The following is a 27,240-nucleotide window of genomic DNA, read 5'->3' as shown; positions in this document are numbered from 1 at the left end:
CCATAAATTTGGGTACTATGAAATTTTATCAATGGATTTAGGAATTTTAATAGAAAAAATCTGTACAGTATGTTTCAATCTAGTTACTAATAAAATCCTATTATTGTTGAAGTCGCTGAGATTAATTTTTTGGAAAATTTGTATTTTAATATTGGTCTGCCTATGTGAAGAAATATGCGCTAATATAATTCTACGAAATAAATCATTTTGGAAAAAACTATCATGGATTTCTGTAAGGTCTGCTTGTTAGTATGTATTAAAAATCATATTATATAGTATTGACGCAAAAAAAGATAATTGCGTGCATCTTAGACCGTTTTAGAGGATGAAATAATAAGAACATGAGAAAGAAAACCTACTAAAACTTTCACAATATATGCAAGATCTAATCACTTCCTAGAGGCCTCTCGTATTCTGCATGATAATGTCACAGCCAAACTTTTTTCAATCTAACCTTCCTTCTATGTACTTACAGTAGCAGAAAAATAAAAAAAATACCTTCAGAAGAATTAATATATTCTTTTGAATTCTGGAGAATGAGCTCGCCACATAAATAGACTCCTTAAAATATTCCAGGAAAATATTATCAAGATAATGAGATAATGAGTCACTCAGAGGTCTTTGTAGGAAAATTCAAAACGAACTTTCTGAGCTTCCTGTATTTTGATATTTTTTATTTTTGTTTAATTTCATTAGACATTTAAATTCCGATTTCCAAAATATAAATTATTTGAATATACTTGGAAAATAATTAGTGATAATAATTTTAGAGTGTAAATGACACTGTGCATCCAATCGTTTACTTTCCTGCAAAGTGCTATAGTACATTAAATACTATACATGTATACAATTCATTGATAATATACACAGTATAACACGATTTTTCTGGCTATTGATAGATCTGTAGTAATTTACTATAAAATGTCTTTTATTAGCATAATATTGGCCATCCAGAACTTCAAAATCCTATTAATAACGGAGCCGATTATGATCAGGTTAATTATTGGTGGTGCTAGTTTGTATTGTGTTCGTTTAGTTGTGAATTAGATTCAAGTCGTGTTTTCATATGTGCAATGAATAATAGTACATGCAATAATACAATAAGCTCAAAAATCTATTAAAAAACCACTATCTGTCATGGTACACAGTGCTTGTTCATATTGTACTTCTCTTTACTTTCCAAATGGTAACAAGCGCCTGAAATATAAAATGCAAGAAGCTATTTTACCGGGTGGTCAACTAAGAACGGCCGTCGACCATATCTCAGGAACGGATTATATTACAGCTTCAGGTATAAAAAGTTATAACAAAAGAGACCCGAGTCACACTCGGAAATTATTAGAAATTGAAAAAGTAGAATTCTTTAAAAGTTGCCCAATTAAGTGGCACTTTATATACAATAATCGAATTCTTGAACAAATTCTGCGCATTTTTAACTCCATAAGGTTTAGTCCTTATTACTTACTTACATAACAAGTATAATAATAGAAATAGAAGATATTAAAAAAAATAACTAATGGGAGGTATGAAACTGTTTTTTATTTTTCATTAATTGGTTGATATCAGGTTTGATAGAAGACAGTTGAAGTCTCATATCAGGTTCGGCGTCCAGTCTATTCCGGTATTTTGTTTTCGTGGCTGCATAGGTTGAGAATCCTGTTTCGCACAAATATGTTGTTGGAAATGGAAAAAGAATATTCAGAGCCATTTTGGTAAGCAATGGGTATTCATCACGGATTCTGCACCAATAATCGTTGAGAGATGTCGTTTTGAACAATGACTCCATACTTGTGTCTGATGACATTTCTAAAAGAGATCCATATATCTCATTTGACATATTTTCGGGCTTTTGCAAGGTGGGTAAAAAAGGATTATGAATCCATGAATTCAGTTTCAATTTTGTATTCTGTTCTTCGGGAAAATACTCCTCAAAAAATTGGACCAATTCTTCAAATACATCATCTTGAAACATTTCTGAGTCGTTATCGCTAACAAACTCACTGAGTAACGTAAAGCTTTCTATTTCTCTCTTACTAACGCAAATAATCCAAAAATCTAATTTTCTTTTGAAGGCAGTTATTTTGTTACAGGCCTGGAACACTGTTGTCTGTTTACCTTGCAATGATAAATTTAATTCGTTCAGTTTTTGAAAGATATCCGCCATGAAAGACAGTCGGAACACCCAAGTTTTATCATACAAACGGTCTTTCAAATTAAAAGAAGTATCTGAAAGAAACATTTGTAACTCGGGTTTAAGTTCAAATAGCCTTGTTAAAGTTTTGCCCCGAGACAGCCATCGCACCTCTGTATGGAGCAGCGGTGTTTTATGTTTGCTACCATAATCTTCACACAATAATGAGAACAATCGGGATTGTAGTGGTCGTGATTTGATAAAATTAATAATTTTTACCGCTTCATCCATTACTAATTTTAGGTTTGACGGCATTTGCTTCATTGCTAGTGTTTGTCTATGCAGGAGACAATGACTGGAACCACAATTAGGTGTTTTTTTTTGTATTCCTGACACGACTCCTGCTGTTTTACCCGTCATCGCCTTGGCCCCATCTGTACAAATGTCAATGCAATCGTTCCAACTGAGATTATTTTCTTCAAAAAATATATTTATTTTAGTAAACATTTCTTCTCCGGTAGTGTTTATGGGCAACGGTGAACACATAAACATGTCTTCTTCAAAAGAACTTTCATATGGATATCTCACGATAACCAGCAAGATAGTCAGACCAGCGACATCAGTAGACTCATCCATTTGCAAGACGAATCGTGTTTTTTGTAGACGTATAACTAGCTCTTGTTTGACGTAGCTTGCCAGATCATGAATTCGACGTGAAACAGTATCGTTTGATAGTGACACAGTAGAAAGATGCTTTGCAGATTTTTCATCGAGCATACATTTTGTTATGTCTAACACACATGGTTTTATTAAAATCTCAGCGATAGTGTGCGCTTCACCTTCTTGTGCATTGTGATAGCTAACTAAATATGATGCCTTTGTGACCATTGATAGTTTGGGTTACTTGCATCATAGTTTTTTGACTTTCCAATAACTATTCTTTTTTACGTACAAAAAATTCTCTATTCTTGTCTTTAGACTCGGGGTGTACAGTTTCTAAATGTCGGCGCAACTTGGCAGGTGCCATAGAACTATTAGGAAGCAGTTTACTACATAACATGCAGAGAGGTGAGCCGTTGGAATCAACAAATCCGAAACTGATATATAATTCATCATACTTCCTTTTTTTCGCATTTGAAACCGTGGAACTTGACGTCGTTGCATCATTATCATCGATAATTGCTGTACACTCCGCGCGTACTGCTTTTGAACATTCGGCTTCGTTAGAAGATGTTGTTGCAACACGTTTAACGCCTTTAAGCCAACGTTCCAGTCTTCTTTATTAATAATTACTTGTCAGGGTGGTGGGGTCAAATTAACGCACGATCGTTACTGAGTAGAAGAGTTTAGTCCAAAGAAGATATGTACAAAACTGATACAATCAGAATACAGCAGTAGAACAAAAAAACTTTTCGTTTCTAGCAAATAGATACTTATCACTCCGAATGCTAATCGTCGACTGACTCAAGTGTCGAAGCGCGGTCGTCGCTTTTATAGTCCTAGCCTCGAACTCGAACATTCTTAAAAATACTCGAGTCGGCGCCTTTGATAAATAAAAAGCCGAAATAAAAATAGAAATACAAAAAATGCGGTGTAAACAATCTCGACTTGTTTTGAAGTTAAATAGCCGAAAGTCGCTTGTTTACAACTATAGCGTCTAATCTCAGCGGCGGCTTTTATCAAAGTGACTGCGCGCTCACAAGTAGATATCGGCGGTCGGTTTTCATCAAGACAAAGGCTAAAGCGGCTTGCGGATCTCATCGGTGAGACATAAAGCATAAATAAATCACCTTAAACTTAAGTATTAAGTCTATTCTTTTTATCTAGGCGCGTGCCGTCCTGAATAAATATTTGGGCTACTGTAGAGATATATTTTTTTAATCTTCTGACTCTCGTATTTTGTACAGGGATCGGTGTAAGTAAAGAACTTGCAATAGGTTTGCCATAAAGTTCTATTGAAGAGCGGCGTGATGTTAAACTCTCCTCGTAAAATGCACTGTTTCAAGTTAGAATGAAATTACTTTACTGTGCTGGGTGGCGACTGAGTTCTTAATTCTTGCGGAACACACTTTGAGTATGGCGGCAGTAGAACGTCGATTATCCGAACTACTTTTGTAAGAGGTGGTAAGAGTAATCAAAAGTACGGATAATCAAAATTTTTATTTATTTTTCCTTTATTTATTTCTTTTATATATATATATATATATATAATAAGGAGAAGGAAGATCTAAAACAACAACTTTGTAAAAATAAGTTTGTTTATTTATAAGTATAAACATAGTATGTATGTGCGTAGTGAAGAAACGAGTATTTTGAAGTACATATCTATAAATTGTTCAATTTAGTTACATGTGCAAAATGAAGAGAATATGTATTTACGTATATGCATGAAAATAAGCAAAGTGTATCTAATCAAAGCTTTATCAAAATTAATGCTGTGACATAAATAATATCTTAATACTTGTCTGTTTCAATGTCGACTTCAATAACAGCGTATGGTACAAATCTTTTTGATATTCGAGCCACAGAAACGCCAATTCCAATGCTTGGAATACCCCATCATAAGATGGTCCCGAGTCATCTTCCGGTTCCGATAATCGAACGTTCGGATAATCAACGCTCTCCTGTATTGAGATTTTCCTTGACAAGTATAAATAGAAATATAAAAGTTTAAGTAGGTCTTTTAAAATTAAACTGAATTGGCATTAAAGTAGCAAAACGGCATGTCGATATCTTTTTCCTGTCCCGAGATACTTTAAGAAATGTGTAAATAGCGGGAATTTTTCTTCAAAAAACCAATAGTTTGGTTCGCCTAAACTGAAATTGACAATTTATTCGGTATGGAAAGTTCTACATTGGCCTACCAACAATAATTTGCATTTTGTATCTGTGTATAGCCCAAGAAAAAGAGCTAAACGACCGATTGTTCACCAGTAACAGATAGTATAGCATTGAGAATGTTATCTTTGGGTGTGGGTACTCTACATCAAGGAAGTGTATGTAAGTGCTTCTCCTGAGCTATCTGTGTAAATGAAAAATTCTTGGACAATATCATTTTGTTCTACGCATCCATCTTACTGTAACATACAGTAACAGTTCCAAGAAATAGATGCCAAACAATATGAAATCGAGTTTATTCATTTGTATATAGAGGACCGCTTTCGTTTTGTTTTGTAAAAGTCTACATAGAATTTTCAATTTAGAAGTTTGCTTATCACTGTTTATTAAAAGACTTCCGAGATAGTAATAACAATAACAATCAGGTATATATGAGACCAGTTTAGTTGTGAATAAATAATAAAACTACAAAATATAAAAAAAAATTAGGGACAAAAATGAATATAATGGATCTCCGATATGATTATCTTGCAATTCTAATCATTTTCTGAGTCTACGTGGGATAATTTTGAGTACTATGGAGAGTATTTACATACTCTTTTACATATTTAAATACATCTGCTCATCTAATCCATTTATTGGAGAAGGACCAGGACCGGGACCAATTTTCAATTACTTGGAATTGATTGTTCTTTTGAAGATTTTTTGATAGACTAATGTTTTTTTTATGAAGATATCTGGATTCAATGGAAATTATCCAATTACATCAAAGCCCTTACTGGTGTCTGTTTGAGCTACCTTACTGAATCCTCTGCTTAAAAATTCACTTCATCAAGAGTTATTTTGTTCCCCGAAGTCAACAATTTGTCACTCAGTGAAGTATGTACAGTTTAAGAATTAAAAAAAAACAAATAAATCGGATAGAGACAATGAAAATTTTCAATAATACTGTTTTCTGAAAAAAATGTGGCCTTGTAAAGTGCAGGGACTGTCGTGATTTTCATTAGCACTGAATTTTCTTTCGAAGACTTCATAAACAACTTATAATACGAACAGTGGTGTGTTTCTACCTCATGTACTATATATGTTCATCACCATCGTTTTCTTACACTGTTTTCAACTAGTCACAAATCCAACTCTTCTTTGACCTTTTTTTAGCAAAAGTTTTATGTGAACATTCGAATGTCGTAACCTCAGTTTCATGTTTATGGTAATAATATATAGTTTTATATGCTGATTCCGATTCTGTACATAGACTAGGAACAGAATGATAATATAAATACTTGATGAGTAAACCAAAAATCGAAAAAGCCGTTTCTCCCACAACACGCATAGCATTATAATAAGTTTCAAAAGAAATGTGAATAATTTTTATTTCCCTGGTATGGAATGAAAAATTCACCTAAAATGCTTTTAAAGTTTCCGGTACACATGATATGCCACTCGCTGTACGGAATTCCGCACTTAATAAAACCATTCAATCGAATTACCTAGCGTCGTCATGATAAAACGCTGAAATCAGGATAGAATTTTTGGTGTCTGAAAATTCCCAAATACTGTTAAAGAGAAGTACAATTGACGTTCATTTCTAGTACCACTTTTTCATTAAAAAATTGGCTTCACTATTTTGTGTATGCCTTCATGTCAGTTAAAACGTTCAATAGTTTCAGATTCTGGGAATAAAAATATTGTATTTTATGCGCATCAAGCTAGCAATTTATATACATATAACGCTAAAATACATTGAAGAATATTATATGTTCAACAAAAAATATTGTACATGAAGTCTTTCAACATTTTAAACACAGGTTACTAATCCTTATTCATCACAATAATTATGATAATAATGATTTGAGCTATTTTTTAATAAGGGGTGTTTTTCCGTCATTTTAATCCTCCTCAATTCTTTTACACTATTCTTTTATCTATCATATAAGTAGTTTATATCCCCTTCAGACTTTTCCTACAAGGACATTTATCGCTTTCTTTTAAAGTAGAATTTGTAAATACATTTCGCCTAAAATATAATTCAATTGCATGTACTAAAACGCTTACTAATTATAGATATATTATGATTGTTTTCCCATTTCTGATATTTATATGACAATCATCATGGTACTAGTTATAAATATTATCAGTCGAGTCTGATAACAGTGGGTGTGCCATTATGATAGTTTGTGATACGAATTTCATACGCAATTTTATATTCTGACGAGAAGTAACTTCATAGAATGTGCATAGATTATAACGGAGTTGTTTCACTGTAATGTTATTATCAAATTTAAATTCAACAAACATTGTAAAATAAATTATTTGCCACCAAAAAATGTAATTTGTTCATTTCATTGCCAATTGTCAATGCATGTAGAGAATCTTAAGCAAGAAAAGATTTTGTATTTTTAACGTGTAGGGTGTATCTGATAATTTTGATTAAAAGAAAAATAGTTTAATGAAAGAAGTGAAATTATAATAATTGCATGCCAACTAATAATAAACCTATCAGTACAGTAGCTTTAATTATTAATTGTTAGTGATACCCTTGAAATTATCTTGGATATAGAAACTTTTCAAAAGAAGATTTCATACTACAAATAGCCACTCTCAGTTCTTTGTCTATAATAAGTTGAGTTTTAAAGTAAGTGTTCGTGTGTAAATGCATATTTAAAATATTTATACAATAAATAACCAACTACTTTTCTAATCGTTTTTTCGGATTGTTAGGCAATAGTCTGTTTTTTGTTAATGTACTGGACATAATTTTAATTCGGTCTTAAAGATGCACAAAACATAGAAATTTCCTAAAATATTTTTCGCGCCACTAATCACCTATCGATTCTGGCCAATGGAATATTGTAATACGCTATGGTTTGTAACCACTTATTCCAATGAAGTCTTCTGTTTTGCCTCTCAAAACAACCACCCCACAAATATTAGCTCCCTAATGTAACATGGTAAAAATTAAATAATCTATAAATAATGGAGAAAAGGCTTTATCCATTACCGTTCAAAACTCAAAGAGAAATTTAGCATCAGATTTTCTCTTTATTTCACCGTCTGCAATAAAATATGTAAATATTCCCACTTTTCCAGTTGAGAGACCTCCTGAGTAGTTATAAATAGATCCATAACCTGCTTGTAAGCATTTTTTCGACAGCAATAAAATACATTATACACACAAGAGTGATTTCTCAGCACGAAAGTCACTTTACTGTAAAAACGATATTTGAGTTTTTAACATCTTGCTAACAAGGTAAGTATTTGTGTTTGTCACCTCTCTATTTTTCCAATGGATATTGCCGCGATGGAATAAATCTGTTTCTTTCAACAAATGCGAATAATATTTTCCTCGATTTCCTCAACTATTTTCCCACATCAAAAATCATGCTTAGTTGAAATTCGCTATTCTCAATACTGTTCTAACATCTAAAACATTTTTCTTTATTTGAATATTAAGACTTCTATGGCTGTCAGATTTAAGTAAAGACTCATAAAATAAAACTCTAGTGAGAGTATTGTTACCCTTTGAAAAGTCAATCTTTCACCAAAACTGCCCTCGTATGTGGGTTTTCTGCTTGGAGATTTAAAATCAGGGTATTTCAATTTTCGAATTCAATTTCATCACAATTCAAGCATTTGGAAGTTTTGCACTTTTCCTTTTCTAAGAAAGTAGCAATTTTCTCTTTTTACTTATAAATGCGTTTCAAATATTTCCCACATCATAACGATCTGGCCTCGAAATAAAATAGAAATGTCGAATGTTCTGCTTTCATATTTTTGTAATTTAAAATAGTGTATTATTTGGAGGTCTGGTGTCACATTCACAACCGTTTTTAGTTCAATATTGGGACCAGAACTCATTCCTTTCAAAGCCAGAGCCTCTTTGTAGATAAAGCAATGCGTCCAAACACATTACAAAGATTGTTGTGCTTGTACTCTTTGGAATATTCCAGATTTTATGTGAATACCATCGTTGTATGTTTCCATAGTTCATTCTACGTTTAAATTATCAATGAAACCATTGAATATCCAAAAAAGCGAGTGCTGTCGCTTTCAATGGCAGAAACGTAGTTCTTCTACCGATAAACAGAGGTAACATTTTCAACACCTATGGCAAATATTAAGTAAATTAACAGATCTTAATATTTCAATTTTGTTATTTTTATATACTTTGATATTAAAAGTTGAGATCATGAAATTTTCTTAAGATACGTCGAAATATAAAATGTATTAATTAGCCATGTCAAAATATATGAATGAATCAAATAATGACATAACTCATTATTCATGAATAAATCAAATATAAATTTTCACTTTTTTGTGAAAATTCTTGAAACTCGAGATTTAATCCGAGAAATTGTTACAATGAGTCTTCCTCAATGAAATGATCTATGTACTTCGACCTTTTGACATACAATTTTCGATAACTATATGAACTGATGAACACACTGTTTACGCTGCCACTAGTATAAACAGTCTAATCAGTATAAATATCACCTACATTCACAGATGTTCCAACTTAACTATGTGAACTGTTTTTTGATTTGAAATAAAACTCTTATCAGACATTTGCTGGAAACAATCATAAGTATAGAATAAATACTCTAAAATGATTCACCTTTTTCAGTCGGTTTTGTTTATATTTTCTTAGTACTAAAATTAGTGGTAGAGATGTTTCGAATATATAGTATGAAACTACTTTTAACCGACGGAAAAAGGTTATATTATTACCAACGTTACTATTTCATCGGATTCAATATGGTATAATAATAGAAAGTAACATTGGTATACTAAACTAGAATATTAACTGCATCAAATTTGTAAATTTGGAAACAAATTACTTAATTTGATTGTGGTATGATTAAAAATCAATGCTGATCAAGAATGTCTGCCTCAATTCAAATATATTTTCACTAGAAGCTCTACTATTATTATTCTTATTCAAAACAACAGCAACCAATCCAGTCAATAATATCTCAAGTTAGTCCAAAATACCATCACACGAATTCTCAAGAAGTTCAATTTCACATGAAAGCAACATTATAATAAAACTGAAAAATCTCTATCTGTCCATTTGTGCAAAGCAAGGTTTGCAAAAATTATCTACAAGATACATCATTGCGAATCTATAACCAATATTTAATGATTTGAGAATAAAAACGGGAAAATATCTTCATTTTATGTGATCAAGACAATGTGTAAGACAATTAGTAACGTATTGGGAATAACCCACACAACAAATCCACCTGTAGTAAATTGTATTTTCTCACACAAAGAAGTGTAGCTAATTAAAAATACGGGTATAAAAAAGTAGACACCACATGCACCAGTTTTAAATGCCAGTGATGATCGAATGATAAATCTACAACATAAGATGAACGGAGAGAAAATGAAGCTAGAAATAACTAGAATACGTTTAAAGAAAGATCTTAAATTCTACTATATTATAAATTGAATAAAAATGATTTTTAGAAGCCTGTCACCACGAGTCTACTCCCTCTTAGGTGGCGTGGAAAAATTTGTTTTTTACGTATTTTATAACTTTTAGACTCTCTTTTTTTCTCAGCAATGGGGAATCTTGAAGGGAAACATATGGCAACAATATTTGTAGATAATTACATTTATACAGTTTACCTCAGCCATTTTTATCAAATCAAATCCTAAAAAATCAAAAAAAAAAATTTCGTGTCTTGACTGCACACGTTTATGGCGCACATAGGGCATCAGGGACTTATCACACTTTCATATTAATGGTATCTCCCATGATTATGAAAAATCATAATCAGTTTCTAGGAAATTCATGCAATGGTGAATATATATTTGACCAAAAAAAATATTAGTACTCTATCAATAGAATTTGAAAAATAAACACCTGAATATCATAAATACTTGATGTTAAACATAAATTAAGTAGAGTTTTTAACAAAAATTATATACGGAGTGTCAATCCGATTAATTCATGACAATGGTGTGAATGAAATCATGTATCGTACCTTGAAAATCTAAAAATAATAATCAATACAAAATGATAGACCTAAAAACTGATCGAGTATGCATTTTAAGTATTTCAAGCAATATATGAAATTTATGAAGGGAAAATTACCCGCAATCACATATACAATTATAGAATTACTACTAAGTTTCAAATTGTATAGGTAACTGATAGATAAAACTTTACGATTCGTGTTCGTTTTGCATAAAGAGCTACTAGCTTTCACTGGAGTCACTATCCGCTGCGTGAACAGTAAATATAAGTGAACGCTCCCTATCAATTAATATTTTCTTGAAATAAATGTTTTTTACATTGTTTAGAATTTAACTTTTTTATTGTTTTGCAATAATTATTTGCATTCAACATTTAAAATTAATATCAATATAAAGGATGTCAAAAAACTTGTTGCTAAAATTTTTTTAACACTCTGTTACAAAATTTTATTAACACATTCATCAACAGAGTTTTAAAGGGGCATAGCAATATCGGAATGATATTATTTTATTAAACAGCTCAAGTAATGAAAGGCTATGAAATACTTAATAATAGGTAATAGAGAATATGCATGTATTTTTTAATATTTTTAATTCCCTTTTAACATAGTTATCACTTAATAATAAATACATTTTCTGTTACAAAACTCCCAATAATTTTCAAAATATTATAATTTGGCTTGTTTACTTTAAGTGTGGCAGATACTTATACAGATTTTATAATAGTGACAAAAGCAATGGAAAAGTTAAAAAACCGTCTTATAGGTATTGTATTGTACAAGAGGGTGAAAATTCAAATAGAAGGACACCTGATAAAGTGTTTTTTCAAGTTCCGAAACATGCGAAAACAAGAATGTAATGGTGTAAATAAACAAGTGCATAGAAGAGATTGTTCATATAATACGATGCAAAATATGCAGTCATCATTAATGCGCCATCTATTTTCGGTAGATTGTTTGATCGTGATTCAAAAACCACTTTCAGTCATCTTGGTAGATGATTATCAATGTCACCAAAATTATCAGATTATGGAAACACTTCAGGAACACAAGAATAAACTGGATATTTGTATTAAACACAACCAACACTCTGTTTTGACCACTATAAATACCTACAGGATTTAGTAACGATGAATGATAGATAATACGTTTATCAAATTTAAATTTCGCACGCTTATTTTGCAAATTTTTTAATGATCATTTTATACAATTAAAGACGAATTAAATGTTGAAATAATGATTTTAAATTTATAATTTAATTTTATACCACATGCATATTCTCTATTATAGTTTTTGTTTGCATCATTTTTATTAGTACCAAAAACGATTATGAGTCCTGTTTCATATGTTTGAGAGAAATAACATTTGAAGTATGTACATGAAATCAAAAACTCATAATTTGATAGTTCATAAAATTAACAATTCATTGTTGTATTTTGGTCAATAATTGTTTAAAAAGACCCCAGGCTACACTATTTGTGTATGTATTATGTTTTATATGTAAATTCATTTTCAAAAAATATATTATAAATAAAAAGTTTCATCTAAGTACTTATTAGATTTCAACTTAAGATAAATTGCATTTCACACTATTTAATATAACCTCACTAATATTTGATCTCTGAAGATGATTACTCGGTTATTGAAAGTGATTAGTGATAGTAAATAAGAGCATGAAACTCGAGTGTTTAGTCAGACATTCTTGATTAATATGCTTTAAACTATTTCAACCATTAAAAAACATATAAAGTGTCCGACAGTTGATTAAAAACAGAAAAATAAATTTTCCAACCATTCAATATTTATGTTTTCAATACAATTTTTTCTATTTGTTTGAGCTTTATTTTGGAATAAGTATGACTATTCAAAATGTAAATTGTGAGGCTGTACGAATAATCATTGTTTATTAAGTAATGAATTACATTATTTTGAATGGTAAGAAAACATCGAATACAATTTTTAAAAAAGTAGTTATCCAGATAGGTTCTTTATATTTATCGAACAACTAGCTCAAACAAAATGTTAAGGAACTGTGCCAATTGATAACAAAACTTAATGGTTTCACGAGTTAATCAATTTTTTTAAGTTAATCTAATAAAAGAATTTAATAGCAAAACCATCCATTTTTCAACAATTATATTAATAAATTATCTCCTAGTTATACTTGTGATGTTATTATTAGGCAAAAAATAAGAATAAATGTCATGATGACACATATTGGTGAAGTCATTAAACATACCATGTTATAACCATTTTCTCGAAATATGTTTTTGTAAAACTAACAGTTTCGTTAGCTCAATAACTAAATTAACAACTTTGTAAAAAAACAATTTATTTAGGAAAAAATAAATAAATGTTAGTTTCAATAATCTGAGTATCGTACACCATATCAAACTATCAAGAATCCAGTATCAGTGTACAAACTGCCTTAAGTACTAAATCTTATCGTATACAATAACAACTATAAATAATTACAAAATCAGTAGATAAAGATCTTGATGATCGTATTCAGTCACAATAATATAAGATAAAAATAAGTAATTGGAGATGATATATTGGATATGGATTAAATATATGACACTTCTACAGTCGAAACCAAACATAATATTTTATTTATTTTGGCTCCAGAAACTCGTGTTCTTCAGCGGACACTTTTATTTCTTACGGGGAGTACTAAGAATACACGAATTTGTGAAAATCAATAGTTTTATCGTGTTAATGGGTATTATAAGCGCTTCTTGTAAACCTAACCTATCATCGGTGTTGCAGGTTTTCTGCGGTTTCCCTGCAATTTGGTGAACCGGCTCTCCAACCAAATGGCCGACGATAGGGAACCAAAAAAAAATTCTTCAAAAATAAAAAAAAAACAAACCTGGAAAGCCGTTTTGCCTACAAGCTTCATTCTCATTTTCTTCTAGCCAAAATCTTCCTTCAGAAATATTTAGGCAGACACAACTCCACGCAACCACCACAACCTAAACCCTGCAGAGGAGCTATTCCCATATTAGGACCTACTCCAACAAACCCCCCTCCTTACAAAAATCGTCCTTATCCTAACAAACTTCAACCAACGAATCTCTCTCTCTTTTTTAACTCTTTTTTAACCTAACCTAATCACTTCTGCGGTCGAGACTTTTTTAAATTCCTTCAAGTACGAATAGATACACTTTACATAATCAGTATAACTTGTTGAAAAATGAATAAGCACTATTCCTTATATTACAGATTGCAAACTTTTCTGGTAAAATTCTATCTCGATAATTGCCATAAGCATTACAAATTTCATCTGATTAAATAAAACCTGAATCTATAAATGCAGAATTTGATTGGCACGTTCTTGAAGTCTTATTTGTATAAATTTCAATTTAATATTAATCGATAGTTTTCTTAGAAAGTATAAACTCTAACAATCTTTTTTTTTTCTTATATATAGTACAAATTGGACTTCCGAGGGTCAGGTTCAGGTACCCGAAGAGGTTCTGGAGGTGAAGGTGGATCTTCAAGTGCTGGAGGTGCAACTGGAGATAATAAGGGTGGTGGAGCCACAGGCACGGATCAAAGTTTATGACAAATGGGGATGTCCCGGCGCAACAAGGGAGACTCGAGACGCACTCGGGTCTCCTTCTTGTTGTTCTAGGACGCCTATCTTTTATTTTATTGCGTATGCTTTCCATAACTTTAGTAACTTTATAAATAATAGTTACAGATTACGATCAATATAATTGAGGGCTTCATGTAGTAAACAATATTCGAATATAACGAAATATTAAAAATACGCTAGTAACAAGTAACAAGACATACCTACAAAATGTACTTAACAAATTGCGTGAAAAACATGCACTGTATAAATAATCATTATGATAATGTTATAATTCCACTGTTAGCTGCTTTGATGTGGTTTATAGAACCTCAATGTTTCATTATTTATAAACCTGTTCTCACTTTGATATGGTGGGTTAAATGGAATGACAAATAGCGGCATTCATTCAGTTTATTGTATTCTAACCCAAAATTCCCTTGACAATAAAAAAGTAAAATTAAAATAAATCGCAAATCTTAACAGCGATGTTGATCACCAGGCTCACGAAGCACTATTCAAAAAATAAGTAAATATACCCTCAAACTTTTCAATCATTCGTCAAATAACTGAACTGAGTTATTTCTGCATCGGCAAGAGGGGAGGTAAATATCTCAATTCATCTGATTTGAGAAAAATTAAATGGGACGTAGAATTTAATGGGTTATACTTAAATGAGTTCAAATTATCTGAGATTTCATGAAAAAGGAATAAAACTTTTAATTCCTAATATTTCGCTCTTTGTTTCATCATTTTTCACACATAATGCCTATCGTTTTTGATAAATTTTTGGATTAAATATATGCCTCCTCTTGTCAGAATCGATAAGTACCAGAAATACCTTGGAATTTTGTTTCTACATTAAGGTTATTAGATATACAATTCTCGATAAAACTACCTGGTACTATCTATTCTATCTATTTACCATGTCGTTGGAGAATTTTGCTTACTCTATCAGAGCAAAATGTTATTTGTGAGGGAAAATTCTAAATCACAGTGATTTTGCATGGAACTTTGTATTGTTTGCCCGTTTTAGATGAATACTTGAGAAAATTGAATATTTTTGCGCATACGCAACGCGTCAAAAGATTAAGTATATGAATGAAATAAAAAAGAACTTGAAAGGTGTTCAACATAATTAAAACCTTTTTGATTCACTAAACATGTAGTTTCATCTTATTTCTTAAATATTTGATTATTTATATTTATTTTCAATAATTCTTTTTTATCAGTATTTGATATTTCAAAGCTGGATCACCACACAAATAACGATTGAACATTAAGACATTTTCAAAATATTTGCATAATCTTATAGAAAATGTGAATACTCGTATTTAAATATATTGTAATTATACATTGACAAGATTATATATTTGATACACGGATCCTAATATATTTAGAACTATTTGCTCATAACCAACAAACAAACAAACGTGATATAGATTCTCTAATAAATAGTTAGTAATAAAATCGTTTAAAATATTTATATTTTCAATCATATTTTTGTATTTATTAATTCATTTTATTCGAACTATTTTTGAATGCTTTGAAAGGGGCCCATGGAATCCCATTTCCAATTATCGTTATCGTTTTTTTATATTGAGATACTACCACTAGTTGCTGCTATTAAGCATATATAATGAAATAAAAGAATAATCATGATAATATCAATTTATACTATATATAATAAATTTCTTTAATTTCTTAGCCCTTTTGATATATTAATGCATCTAAATGTTCTTGATTTTAGGTCTCTTTTGTTTTAAAATTAGTTTTTTTTGTTAATTTTTAATAAGAAAGAGAAATTTTGACGTTTCGACTTTCCTTTAAGTCTATCAATATATGTATATATATATATATATATATATATATATATATATATATATATATATATATATATATACTCATTGTCAGTTAAGAAGAACTCTTTGGCTAAATTTTTTATACTACTCCTCTCGCTAATTATAGTAGACCTAACCTAACCTAACCACTTCTAGATATTGTTGTTTCTTGTTGTTTGCAAAGTCACTGAAACAACTAACAGAATATAAGTTAGGGGTGAGTACACGCCGATTGTTATATTACAGTTAAAGTATTTAGTAAGAAATTTATTAAGATATAATGTCAGATTCAACAAAAACATGTTTTACATTAGAAACTTACAACTTTGTTACATCCTCACTTAAACAAGAGTGTCATCCTTAAGGTCTGTAAAAACTGATTGGATGAACTCAAGACAGAAGAGATTGTATAATTACTCAGCCTACACCATATCTGATATAATAAATATAGTTAGAAAATATTTTTTTTGAATAAGCTTGAAACAATAATGAAGGAAAAATACTAGTATTATTGTAAAAAAGCGTTTGGCGTTTTGTTCCATATTTCTGATACATCGGGCGCTCGACGATTTCCTTTCAGGTCCATTTATTGTCAAAAATTTTTTTCTTAAGTTCCACTTATTTGTATTGTAAATCTCCAACAGAGGGTGCACGAATGTAAAATTCTTCTCGAACGACATAATAAAATTTAAGGTGTTAAATTCCAAGGTAATACTGATGCACGTAGTATAGTAAATCTCCAACAGAGGACAGACAGTTGTAAAATTTGTTTCGATATAAAGAGAAAACTTGCAGTGATGATTTCTAAAAAAAATTTGTCGAAAAAGAAATTGCCGAAAAATTTTTTTATACAACGTAAACGAAATTTGAACCCCCCACAGTCGAACTAGAAAATTGGCAGCTTAGCCCGCTCGGTTAACGAACGCAATTCAGGTGGTGGGATATACTAACAGTACTTAATAAACCACAAAGGGGAATTACAAACAAATCCACATGCAGCTGAAGCTAATAGAAGTGTGTTTAAAAAAATGTAAATTAAGTTAATTTAAATATAATGTTATAGATATTACACTACCAGAAATTACATTAAAAGTATAAAAAAATAAGAAAAACAATAATTCTGAGTAGTTATAAGGAGACTCACTCAATTATGGAGGTTCGAGAAATAAATAATTTTATTTTATCGCACAGAACATTATAAACTACATAAACATAGAATTTTAAATAGTTATTTTAATATTGTAACGAACCTTCTATCCTTGTTTATAAGGAAAATCATACGAGAAAGTTTTTCTATCAAATTTATGAAGATAATGATGATTTATATCTTTTGATTGACACATTTGCATTCTACTATTTTCTTAATAAAAATGAGATTTTATCCAGAAAACAAAATAACATAGAACTTGACGAATACTTTAAAGTTTTAACTTCCAATATATCAGTAATATCTCATTTAGCTAAATCTGTCCCAATTTATTGTGTACTGCATGGAGCGCTCATAATTTTATAACTATACTGTAACAATTGGTTTCATTGTACATTTCTGAGAGAATGTTCATCATAAAAAAGGAAACTTAGGGTAAAAAACCGTTAACCACAATTTTTTCTAATGAAATAACTCTTTTAATTTTCAATTTATAAATTTTCAATGTTTATTCCAAATATAGATAAACTAAATTTAAATTAGGACAATCTGGAGAGCTCTGTTCATCTTTAACATGTCGTAATTCTCTGCATTTTAATGACTTCAATGTCAAATTAAATATACAATTAGCCCCCCAAAAAAATGAAATTTCTGATATTTATGAGCGCCGTTGAAATTATGATGAAATTCATGCAAAGTCGAAGGCAAAAAAGGAAGATAAACAACTTTATAACATTACCAACCTAATATGTGGAAGTGAAACCTGAGTAATGAGGAAAAATATAAACAATAAAACAACAACAGTAGAGTTGGTATAACTAGGATAAGAAATGAGGTGATTCGAGATAAGCTAAAGAAGGAAACAAAATAGTTGAAAGATGTTTGAGCCGGTATGATCATAGATAAGGACACAGCAAAATAAGAAAAGAAGGAAAGAACGACCCATGGACACTTTACTGGAACATGTAGCATAGGAAAGAGGAAGAACAGAAAAAACAATACAAGAAATGAATTGAATAGGAAAAAACCGAAATGGAAGTGAAAAAATGTCTAAAAATACAGTGACTAAACTAACTAAAACCTCTGGCGCTAGAAAGAGCGCGTAGAGTCCTAGAGAAGAAGAAAGAATTTTTTCATCACTGTGGCACTAAGTTATGGGGCTTCAAAGAGACAGTTGTGGATTATCATCTAACCCCTATCATATAAATATAAAAATGACCTCTGCCAAAAGTAATAAACTTATTATTATAAGCTTGGGGAAAACTAATTTTTGATAATTCAAATTTCAATTTTATAATTTTTCTGAAAATCAGAAAATATGATATGGAAACCATTTGGAAATAACAGACGTTGATTAATTTTTCTGATTCAAATATTAAATATATACTGTATTTTTTATATCTTTTTAGATGTTTTCTATTTTATGATATCTCTCAATAATGTTATGCTTTATAATAATGTTTGAAGCAAGATTCTTACTTATTTAAATATTTACTACCAATTTATTAATTAGTACAAATGTCTTATACGATAAATACTTATGTTAGCTATATGAGTTTTGCTTAATATATAACTATTTTTTTTGAAAATAATTCCTATTCTCCAATTTATTTTTTGTTCAGGCGAGTTATGTCCTGAAAATAAAAGAACTATTTTTCGATTATGCTTTTCATTATTATAGATAATAATTTGTTTTTGTACACAAAGATTACATATTAAGAGTATAGTTTTGAAAATAGAATATATGATGTTTTATCTTAATTGCAATATAGATGATTTTAAGAAATATTAAAAATAACCCAGAGCTACATTGCTTATTGACAGTGCCTGATAAGCTAGAAATAATATATAACAATGTAAAATTGCTTCGCTTTCTAATGAAAAAATATTGTTAGTTTTTAAAATGTTTCTAGTTTATTAAATTTAGAAGTTTATTAAACAAAAATTTAGTCGAAAAATCATGTATAGATTCTAAATTGATGGGTAGTTAAAAAAAAATGATAATAAAATAATACAGGTTTTAAGTAATTTACTCTTTTACCTTAACTAATAACGAATTTCTCATAATAAACCTTATTTTGTTCTTGTAAAAGAGTATATTATTGATGTTATTTAGAACAAACTTATTCACATTAATTTTGAAAGAAATAAATTCGTATTCCAATAAATTTTTATACTTAATGCGACTGAAAATAAGCTAATATGTAGTCTTAAATCAAAAAGAGTTCCATGCGATTGTCGACCTCAAATGTAATGAAATAGGAGGGCTTCTTAATTATAAGTTTATTGAAAGTAGAAATTATAATCACATACTTTTACACTTGTCTTCTGAATAATGCATACCTTTTTATATGGATATCTTTTTGTCACTTCATAACACTGAAAAGAACATTAGTTACGTTTATTCATAAAGATTCATTCTGAACTCTTCTAATGGCTATTGTTTTTGGAAAACTCTAAACATTGTCATTATCAATTTCTAGAGAATTTTATCAACATAATTCATTATCTAATTTCGAAGTTAATAGTCTTGTTGTTGTTTAAGATGTTTCACGACAAATTCGGTAAACCTACAATATCACTAAAGGGGCTATAACGGTAGTTCAAATTTATTACTGCTGATGGAATACCTGAGAGTAAGCGATATACTATTTGAAGCAGATGCAACATTAGTAATTGCTTCTATTAGAATGTATGCACTGTATTTTTATCACATCTCGCATGCAAATATCATTGTTTCTTTTTGGTAACTTATAAGCACACTTGTTTATTGTTTGTTATTTTGTGTTAAAAAAATTTTTTGAGGTTGATACATGTATGTATAATAGATTTGATGTCTCGTATACACTACGACCCAAGGGATCTATTGTGTCCCCCTTTCTTGCTGCGATACTGTAGAACCCAGTGATTGAAGCTTATCCATTAATCCCACTCCTTTTAAAAAGTCTAGAATGTGGGATGGTTTAAATTGCCGCAGATATTTGTATTCTATTTCAAGCGCTCTTCTCTTCAAGAGAATGTGGATAGGGGTTTCGTCTTCTGTGCAACAGAGTCTGCACGCTGCATTATCTGCTATCTTCAGGTGTTTGTTAGGGAGACAGTGTCCCACTAGAACACCTGTTAGTATTCGTAGATTGTTCTTACTTAGTTTGATACACTCAGCAGATCTACTCTAGTTATAGTTTCCCAGAAGAGTCTTCGCCTGTCTCTAACTTCTTTTCCAATGCTTTTTCTATAAGATAACTTATCATAGTAATATCAAAAATCCATTAAAAACAAATTTTGCGTATTTTGTAACATGAAATTCATGACTATATATAAAAATAGTCATGATTTGTAACTTTTAGTTTTTCAAAGAATTTTTTCTCGGGTCCCAATGACCACATAAGTGAAAAAAAAATGATATGAGGAGATTCTTTTTTATGAGTAAACCACAGTTTGATTGCACTCATGTTCTAATATAGTCGCTAATTTTTTAGAACTTGACTATCACTTCCTGTATGAGTATCACTGTTTCTTGCTTATAACTCTTTGAAAAACGCTAATCCTTTTAGAATAGCTTTTCGACTTGCTTATATTGGTGTGGAGTTCCATCTCGATTAGATTGAATATATTTATATACAATAAATACTACTACCACGCTACTTCCTGCTTTTTTCAAGTACAAGACAAAAATATAGTTCGCCTGATTTCTGCATTAATTATACATCCAACTTTCGCTAAAAACAAACAGATACCAAAATAGTAATAAATATTTAAGAAATTGATACCTATAGGCAGTTTATAATTGACACGATCCCTCCGTCTACATAGGCGAAATTCAAGAAAATCGTAGCCAAAACCTTTTAAATAAAATTCCAAGTATTCGAATTTTAACAATTTTGAATCAGGAAATTAGGTACCTGTAGAAAAATGGCTTTAAATTTTATAAGTTTTATTTGCGAACTCCGCATTTTTTAATAATCCAATATGGCAGATGGATCCTACTGTAGCGAATTATCAAGCATATTATTAAATTCTCATTTTCGGCATTGTATTACTAGGAAGAAAAAAATTCGTGGAAAATTATTCTTATTAGTCTTTTTGAAAATCCTTGATTCGATGAATAAATTTTCATTATTTTCATTACCCATTAACTAAGGATATGAACCCAAAATAGATTTTCAAAAGTATTACCATGAAACTGCCCGAGAATATGTAGAGCTGCGGTACCTGAAGTCTACTGTTTTCCATTGGTGACTAAACTAATTTATATAATAATTAATTATTAAGTAATACTTAATTAAATCATATAATTCATTGAAGTTCCCTGGTTACTTTTCTATTTGTTAACTATGACTTTCTATTATAAACTAATTCTAACTGCCAAATACACTAGTTTATATACCAAACAATTTCTCAAAAATACTAGTATTTAAATAAACAAACAAATAAATGAGAAAACCTTCCTAGAAATTAGTTTAAAAAAATAATATACACAACTGGCCGCTGTGATAAAAACAGGTAATAAAGGCCAAAGACGCCGCCGCCTTGGACGTTTCCGCCAAATTTTAGACTTCCATAATATCCCAACAGGACCGGTTTCACGGTCCATGTCATGGACAAGCTCGTAACAATATGAATTCATTGTTGAATGGTAATGTAAAAAGCGATTCTTTTGATTAGACAACTCGAAGAATAAGTGAAACCCATATTAAGGTTATGAAAATTTCAAAGAGGGGTTTTCCAGAAAATTCTACAGAATCCAAAATATGAGGATGTTTTTCATAATTTACTAATATCATCTGGTCGTTATATATCAAGGAAGAACGGTGAAAAATAAGACCATCAGTTAGAGGTTGCGACATTTGAAGAAAGTGACAATGACACAAGTGATGAAGAGATGTTTAATTAGATAAGATATTATTAGTCTTATGTAATAAATTTAATATATGTATGTTTATCTACATTTAGATAATACATAATTACAATTCAAACGTAATATTTTTTTATTTCGTGATTTTTCATTTACTAGAAGCTCGAACAGAACAAATTGACATCTTTGTCCATAATTTTTTGAAGCAAATTATACCAAAATAAATCATATATAATGGGGATTTTGAATGAAAGTTTTCAAAAATTAGAAAGATCATGTTTATAAATCAGGCTGCATGTTTTTGGAAAAAAACATGTGCATCTTCTGACATCTCTTCAAAAACTCAAATATTTGTTTCTTACTTCCATCAAACTGTCTATCAAAAATGTCAATTATCAATGAGGTAACATGATTTTAAAAAATATTAAATTGTAGAAAACATTAAAAGTGTTTTGTTTTAATTCTAAGACCTTTTTGCATGTATTTTTAACAAATGGATCACAAAAATGTAAAGAAATAGTTTTGACCACGATTTCTTCGATTTTCGCCTGTGTGCGCCAATGACTTGAGTTTGAATGTTTTTATACGCCGATAATCTAGTTGAGTAAATTAATTTTCAGTTTCAGATATTTTATGGAACTGTCAGAACCCATTATTTTTTAATTAAAACAAAAAAAATGTTCAATTTTTGTTTAATGGACTATTCATAAGACAAATATTAAATTTTCTTATCGATAGAATCACAGATCACCTATATTTAGATGTATCACGACAATGACGTTGACTCGGGGGTCTGCACTTGAACTACTAATATGGCATCCTTTATAAAATACTGGCAAATTTGATTTTATTAATGGCTCCAGAATAAACGTCCTCAGAAGATGAGAGTTTGAAAACTATTATGAAAAAAATAATAAATTTTGAAATTAGTTGTAATTTTGATAGGAGAAAAATATTAAAGTTATTGTAAGTGCACTCTTCTGCTTACTCGAGTGAAATGTAGAGAAATCGGGTTTTGAAAGAAATATGATAATTCTTCAATTATAATAACAATGTAAACAAAATGTGTTATTTATTAATAACGTTAAAATAAAACTATAAAATAAATATTTAAAAAAAAATATTACACACAAACATAACCAATTAAGATGTAACACATTAAGTAATTAAACCTAATTTTGATAAATTGTATCATTGAACTTCATAACAAATCCCTTGCAGTAATTATAGTACTGTCTATACCCGGCAGTCATCTATTAAAATATTGTAAGATCTTATGAGAATTTGGGATTAAATGAATTACATTATTAGATTTGTAATGTTATACAAAACATTTATTAATAGTAATTTTGAAAAATTAACAATAACACTACACATAATCAAAAGGATAAAAATACGAGCACAACACAACAATAATAAATCATCAAGAGAAACTGTACAATGTATACCTTCATTAAATTATCCAGTTTTGTGAGAGAGGGAAAGAGAGATTCGTTGGAAGGATAAGGAATATTTTTGTGGGAATTTTGGTATGTTTGACTAGGCCCTGATATAGGAGTTGCTTCTCTGCAGGCTTGGGGTTGAGGTGGGATGTGTTTGTGTAACTACTTCTAGCGGGGTATTTTGACCGAGAAAACGGAGTGAGGCTTACAAGTAAAAACGGTTCTATTTTTTGAGAGGTTTTTTGGTTTTTTTTCATAATTGTTATGTTTTTTTTTCTTATTCTAATTTGGGGTGGGCGGGTACATATGCGGCTGTATTATTCCTTATCGTCGGCCATTTGGCTGGAGAACCGGTTCACCAGGTTGCAGGTAAACCGCTGAAAACCTGCAACACCGACGATCAGTTTGGTGTCAAGTTCGCCACTTTTACCTATAGATTTGCTGGCAGATCTATCTAGGGTTCTGAACTTTAATTATAAAAAATGAATCGACCTTGGGCCAGCTGTGTGAAACATCCATATAATAGGTGGTTTGTGGATAGAATCTATCTAATGAATTAATAGATGGAACTATTAAGAAGCAATGTGGATTACCGTATGTAAATTTATTTTTAATGTAATAGATTTTTTATGTTCATAAAGCAAAACTTCATATTGTTTATCAAACCAAGGTTTGTGAGATAAATGTGTAGATAAAATATAGAACAATCATAAATATAACTGTAACTATTACCAATAATCTACATCAATCAACTCTAAAATACTAACTACAATACTGGGGTAGCTATCTAATAATTATTATAAATAAAACTACTCTACGTTCTGTTGCTAGTAAGATCAATAAATTCAATTGAAAGATATCGTGATCATTCAATTATTATCAAATATGAAAATTGGAAGAAACCTATGTGTTATGAAACGATTTCTTCTATTAATAAGAACACTCGGATGTTTATATATAAGCAGTCCTATGAAACCTTATTATATTTCCCTTTATAATTTTTTTAAATAGAAAATTTATGAGTTTATTCTGAAAATATGACTTCAAGTCTGACTTTGTAATTTATAATTGAATGTATTGGATCATACTAAATTATTTTCAATTCATCCAAAACTCATATGTAACATCTAGTGTTCTCCTACAATGTATATGATTTTAATATTTTATAACAGGTTTTGAAAATATGAATGTCGAAGTTATAACATAAATATGTAACTACTTTCATTATGATCTCTCGTTTTCATATACCTGCTACAATTTGACTTGAAATCAATGTGAATAAGAATTAAACATTTTTGCACATATCTTGTGCAAGTAGTACGAAAAATAATTTCAGCACGTGTTGTACACTACATTTTTCCGAGGAATTACACGGAATCGCCTTATAAACTAGGCGCTAGTTCATATTCATGTAGGTCGCCAGTCACTATATTTACTTAAGACAGAAAATCAATTTGTATATCATTGAAATTCTCAAACTTTGCAATGTAGTTACGTCTTTTTCCTTGACTCAAATTTTATAGGGTTTTGTAACAACTGACGAACAAATTCATATTCTTTTAATTTTGAGTAAACTTCAATCTTAAAAAGGTGAGTATACTTTTGAATATACACGGTATTGCGGGACTTGATGCAAAAAGTTCGGGAGTAAGTAGATGACGTAAAAATAATGTTCTGATATACATTCTCTTACGACCCCTCGTTTCTGAGTTATAGGCTTTAAAGTTGCGAAATCTGAACTTACCTTTAAGTATATTTTCTAAATGATACATTCGAACATTATGAATTTTTAATGGATGATTAATTATGTCCATGTAGTGTTTTTGACGAAATATATAATTCCACACCATTATCTGAAGGCAAGTGACGGCACATGCCCAATGGTTAACAATCCGTAACTTTTACAACCTGTAACTCTAAAGGTAGGTAGCAAAAATATATTTTTTGATCAATTTTTTTGCAAAAATGTACTCTTTGCTTTACTCGATCAAATTTATGGTTTAAGAGATATGTAGATTTTTGGATCATTGTACATTCCAAGTAAACCGTTCGCCACAAAGATACATTCTGAAAAAAATTATCATAAATTGTTATTATTTATTAAAAATTGAAAGTATTACAACACAATTACATATTTCTATTGGAACTGCATACTGTCGGACATCGTGTTACTTATGTAGGAAAAAAATTGAAATGTAGAAAACTAGTTGGTTATCCTACAACTTATCAATTCAAAGAAACTATAATAAATATACGAAACGGACACCTTGCACTTCTACACATTTCCTGAGTATACGGAGGATATTTCTTTGAACTTGGAAATGCATTCAAAGATTCTACCTCATAACGTCACAATTAAAATCTATCGATTATTCCGTACCTTGTTTTTACCAGTGTTGTACATACCAACTTTTTAAGATGTTGTATTTAATTCAGGGAAACATGATAACTATACAAATAGACCTCCCCGAGCAAATTACCATTAGGAAAAATGTTATTTTAATCTGGCATGGTATGTAGTACAAATGTTCATTTATTTATTCATTAATTCTTCAAGAAATATTTGATGTGTAATTATTTTCTATAATAATTACTTTTTATTATCATTTTCTTCAGAATGTCTCTTTATGGCGTACCGTTTCCACGATCTAAAAACGTACATATCTCCTAAACCACAAATTTTATCGAGTATACTTTTGTTTATCAAAAAATTGCTGCCCCTCACCCTCGGATAGTGGTGTGGAATTGTTTATTCCGTCAAACACACTACATGGACATGAGTAATCATCCATTAAAAATTCATAATCTTAGAATATATAATTTAAAAAATATACTTAAATATAAGTTCAGATTTCGCAACTTTAAAAGTTTATAACTCAGAAATGAAGGATCGTATGAGAAAATTCCTTTTATGTGACAGCATTATTTTCACGTCATCTACTCACTCCCGAATTTTTTGCATCAAGTCCCGGAACATCCTGTATATTGTCACTAATACCCTAAAATTCCTATTGGTCTCGATGATTAGATAAGCTTATTCCAATTATCTGCACAAACCGAGAGAAAACAAAAGGGCAATTTTGGCAATTTTGGAAAAATAAAACACCGATTGAACTTTTGAGGGTTTTCATGATAAAAATATCGACAATAAGTATTTTCAGCGAGATGGTCTGAAAGAGAAATAATAAAAGCTGAAATTAATGAGTATTAGCAAACTTACTTAGAAAAAATGGTTTTTGATTGAAAATAAGTTTAATAAGCTATTCAATTAATTTGCAAATTTTGATTTGATAATTTTGAATTTTATGAATAACTTATCTAACTTGAAATGTAAATAAGAAATAAATTCATTAAGGTTTCTTATAAATTCAAACAACCCTTTCAACGTTTTTGGCATATATTAATGATTTGGTTGTACGTAACACATG

General features: G+C 30.0%; 1 protein-coding gene across 2 annotated transcripts in view; it reads left to right on the top strand.

Moving 5' to 3' along the window:
- The window catches only part of LOC130452756 (alpha-catulin), a 298,775-nt gene extending 282,520 nt beyond the window's left edge, over positions 1 to 16,255 (top strand). Inside the window, exon 12 of one of the 2 annotated variants that reach the window (XM_056792176.1) lies at positions 14,384 to 16,255. In XM_056792176.1, coding sequence (XP_056648154.1) covers positions 14,384 to 14,518 — 135 coding nt within the window. In that variant the 3' untranslated portion in view covers positions 14,519 to 16,255. The remainder of the gene's footprint in view (positions 1 to 14,383) is intronic. The other variant, XM_056792174.1, reaches the window with a different exon arrangement.
- Positions 16,256 to 27,240: the final 10,985 nt, after the last annotated feature.

The sequence above is a fragment of the Diorhabda sublineata genome, chromosome 2 (genome assembly GCF_026230105.1).
Source record: "Diorhabda sublineata isolate icDioSubl1.1 chromosome 2, icDioSubl1.1, whole genome shotgun sequence".
NCBI classification, from domain to species: domain Eukaryota; kingdom Metazoa; phylum Arthropoda; class Insecta; order Coleoptera; family Chrysomelidae; genus Diorhabda; species Diorhabda sublineata.
The sequence above is the reverse complement of the archived record's forward strand: the minus strand, read 5'-3'. Positions and strand labels throughout refer to the sequence as shown.